Source organism: Lolium rigidum, chromosome 5, assembly GCF_022539505.1.
Source record: "Lolium rigidum isolate FL_2022 chromosome 5, APGP_CSIRO_Lrig_0.1, whole genome shotgun sequence".
Taxonomy (NCBI): domain Eukaryota; kingdom Viridiplantae; phylum Streptophyta; class Magnoliopsida; order Poales; family Poaceae; genus Lolium; species Lolium rigidum.
The window spans coordinates 53,284,857-53,288,126 of NC_061512.1; the positions used below are offsets into that span (position 1 = coordinate 53,284,857).

The 3,270-nt window shown below is 53.2% G+C and overlaps 1 protein-coding gene across 1 annotated transcript; it reads right to left on the reverse strand.

The window, feature by feature from the left end:
- LOC124655973 (putative serpin-Z8) lies at nucleotides 1–1,605 on the reverse strand. The gene is made up of 2 exons (XM_047194793.1): nucleotides 628–1,605; nucleotides 1–492 (listed from the first exon to the last, which is right to left on the reverse strand). The coding sequence occupies exons 1-2, from the start codon at nucleotides 1,603–1,605 to the stop codon at nucleotides 1–3; spliced, it is 1,470 nt and encodes a 489-aa protein (XP_047050749.1).
- Between the last annotated feature and the right edge of the window lie 1,665 nt (nucleotides 1,606–3,270).

Here is a 3,270-nt window from a genome sequence, read left to right on the forward strand (position 1 = left end):
TCATCTTCTCCCGTCGATGTCGCTTGTGGTTGTGGAGTTGCCTTGGGCAGGCTGCTGCTGCTCATTTTCTCCATCTCCTGCAGCCAATATGGACTGGCCCCGTCGCCCGTCGCGGTGTTTTGTGTGCATCGCTTGTGTTGGTCTTACCCTGTCCGGCGATACTGGAGTGTATGGAGGGGATGTCGGCCTGTATACCGGCGAGACTGGCCGGCTGTATGGATGGGTTGTTGGCCTGTATACTGGCGATACTGGCCGCCTGTATGCTGGAGATGTTGGCCTGTATACCGGTGATCTTGGACTGGATGAAGGGAGTGATGGATTATATGCCGGCGATGCTAGACGAGCAGGCAGTGATGGATGATATTGATATATCGGCGGTACATGTTTGGACCCGCTGTTCACCTCCTGAAACGGGGCCGGAGACGGGATCACCACCCCGGCACCATTGCTAGGGTCGACAACATGTCCCGCAAAGATGACTGCATCTGAACCCTCTTTGATGATGAAGTAGGCAAACGGGTGGTCGGCGACGAAATTCACTCTCCGGCACAGATCTGGACTATATGTCGGAGCACTAGGTGAAAAAGCCACGGTGACAGCGGCAGCTTCTGTTCCTTCCTCGTTGACCTCGAGGACAGCCTTCTGGAAGACGTCCTGCACGTGGAGCGGCAAACTGGTGCTATCGTCCTCAAGCATCTCAGAGAGGTCAGCCTCTGGAGTGAAAGGTAGACGGAGCCCCAGATCTTTGAGGACATCGGTGACACTGCTCTGGAAGGAGAGCTCGAACTTGGGCACCCTCAAGTTGCCGACCTTGACCGTGCTCTCCGGCAGATGCTCGCGCAGGAAACCTGGGGACGAGGTTATCTTGTCCAGTAGGCTCCCCAGGCCATCGCGAGCGTCCGGGAGGAAGATGCACATGCAGTGATGGGACCGGGTGTACGTGTAGGGCGAGTTCTTGTAACATAGCTTGAGCACCTTGAATCCGTCATGCTCCGCGATATAGTGGCTGTCGGAGTAGCTGGCCATGAACGGGACGTCGACGGCGGTGCCATCGAGGCGGTGGAAGGGCCTGTTCTCGGTGTGGCTCTCGTAGAACGGCAGGTTCCACTTTCCCTTGAAGTAGATGGCATTGGCAAGCACAAGCTTGGTGTCCGGGTGTAGAGATCCCGGAAAAACGGCAGACGTGATGAGATTCCTCGTGGCCTCCGCAACCCACGCGTTGATCTGCCCCGTTGCTTGCTCTGGGTTGTTCAGGAAGTCCACGACGCTGGCCCCGGCCTTGTACGTGCCGACGACGGCGTCGCGGTAGGCTGGCTTCATCGGCCGCGTCAGGTCGCTCCACGCGCCGTACGCGAACGCCACGCTCGGCCCGCCCAAATCCGACGTGTCCATGAGGGGGCCGTTCCGGAGACGTACTACAGATTCCTCTAGCTCGCGGCGCGAACGCGCGCCTAAGACGCGGAGGACCTCCTCCAGGGTGGCCCCGCCGGCGCCGGCCGCAAGGAGCGCAAGGACAGCATAGATGGAGAGCGGCGAGAAGACCAGATTGCTTTTGCTGTTCTTCTCCGCTAGTAGCTTGGTGAGGCGGGCGGCGAGATCCGCCATGCCGGACTGTTGCGCCTCCATGTCAAGCTATCGGTGGGTACAGCAGAAATTTTCTGAGATCAATCGGGATAAGCTCCGTCTCCGGCCTGATGTATATATGAAGGGCGGGGGTAAGTCGGTTGTGCTCCTCTTTTGTTTTGGAATAGTCGGTACTCGGTACGGTTTACGAGTTCCGATTGGAATTTGACAAGAAACAGTACCAACGTTTCTCATATTTCTCGTGCACTTTAGCATTCGCAAGTAAGACTCTAGTAAGGTTGGGGTGGTGTTAAAGTTAGACTCTGAGAAGAACGACAAAGTGAATTGGGATTTTTTGATCCAATGTCATAAAGTTAGGGGGTTCAATGATCATTGGTGTTCCTGGTTACATCAAATTTTACATAATGGGACGGTATTGGTAAAAATTAATGATGAGTTAGGACCTTATTTTCAAAGTGCAAAAGGGGTTCGATAAGGAGATCCGTTGTCGCCCACTTTGTTCAATATGGTTGGTGAGAGTTTGACCAAGATGGTCTTGACTGCTCAAAAAATGGCCTTTTTGTTGGTTTGGCAGCTGATCTGATTCCTAACGGAATTGCGATATTACAATATGCTGATGATACAGTTTTGTGTATCGAGCATGACCCCGATAAAGCAATCAAATTAAAACTTTTGCTATGTGTTCGAATTGATGTCGGGGCTTAAGATAAATTTTAAGAAAAGCGAAGTTTTTGTGGTAAATGGCACTACTAGGAAAAGCCTTATTGCCGGCGCACCAAAACGGCTATTGCCGGCGCACCAGAGCCCGCCGGTGGGAACAGGCCGGTGGTAATGAGTTACCGCCGGCGCACCAGCTGGTGCGCCAGCAGTAACATGAATTATCCCCGGCGAACCAGGCCTGGTGCGCCGGCGGTACGTTTTTTCGAAATTCAAAAAAAAGCCTGATCCAGATCTAGATTTAGATCCAGATCTAGCTCGGGTTCATCTAGCTCGGGTTCATCTAGCTCGGGTCCTCGAAAACAGTGGTCGTGCGTCGCCTTGTCGTCGTTGCCGCGCCGGTGTAGGAGGAGGAGGAGAATGAGGCCAGAGGTGGTGGTTTAGGAGGAGGAGGACGACGACGACGACGATAAGGCCGGAGGTGGTGGTGGTTTAGGAGGAGGAGGAGGAGGAGAAGATGGCCGGAGGTGGAGGTGGTGGAAGAGGAGGAGAATGCCGGAGATGGAGGTAGAGTCCCGAGGTGGAGAAGGTTACCGGAGGAGGAGGAGGAGGTCACCGGAGTAGGAGGAGGTCACCGGAGTAGTAGGAGGAGGAGGCTGTCGGTGAGTATTGCAAGGAGAAGAGCATGAGGGAAAGAGAAGAAGGGGGGAAGTGAGGAAGGAGAAGAGGGAGGAGGGCCGGCGTGACTATATAGTCTGGGTTACCGCCGGCGCACCAAGTAGGGCGGTGTGCCGGGGGTAATTTTTTTCTTTTTTTCACCCAAATCTTAAATCTCAAAAAAGTCCTGTTTCTGTTTTCCAAATGACGAATCCATTTTTTTCTCCAAACAGCCGTATGCGGTTGAATTCGAATAGAAAATTTCGCGTAGATAGATTTTGATATAAGTTTTTCATCGGAGGTCGTATGCAACCAGAAATCCCGTTTTACCGAAAGATAACGCCATTTTGCATAATATATCAAAATTCGTTT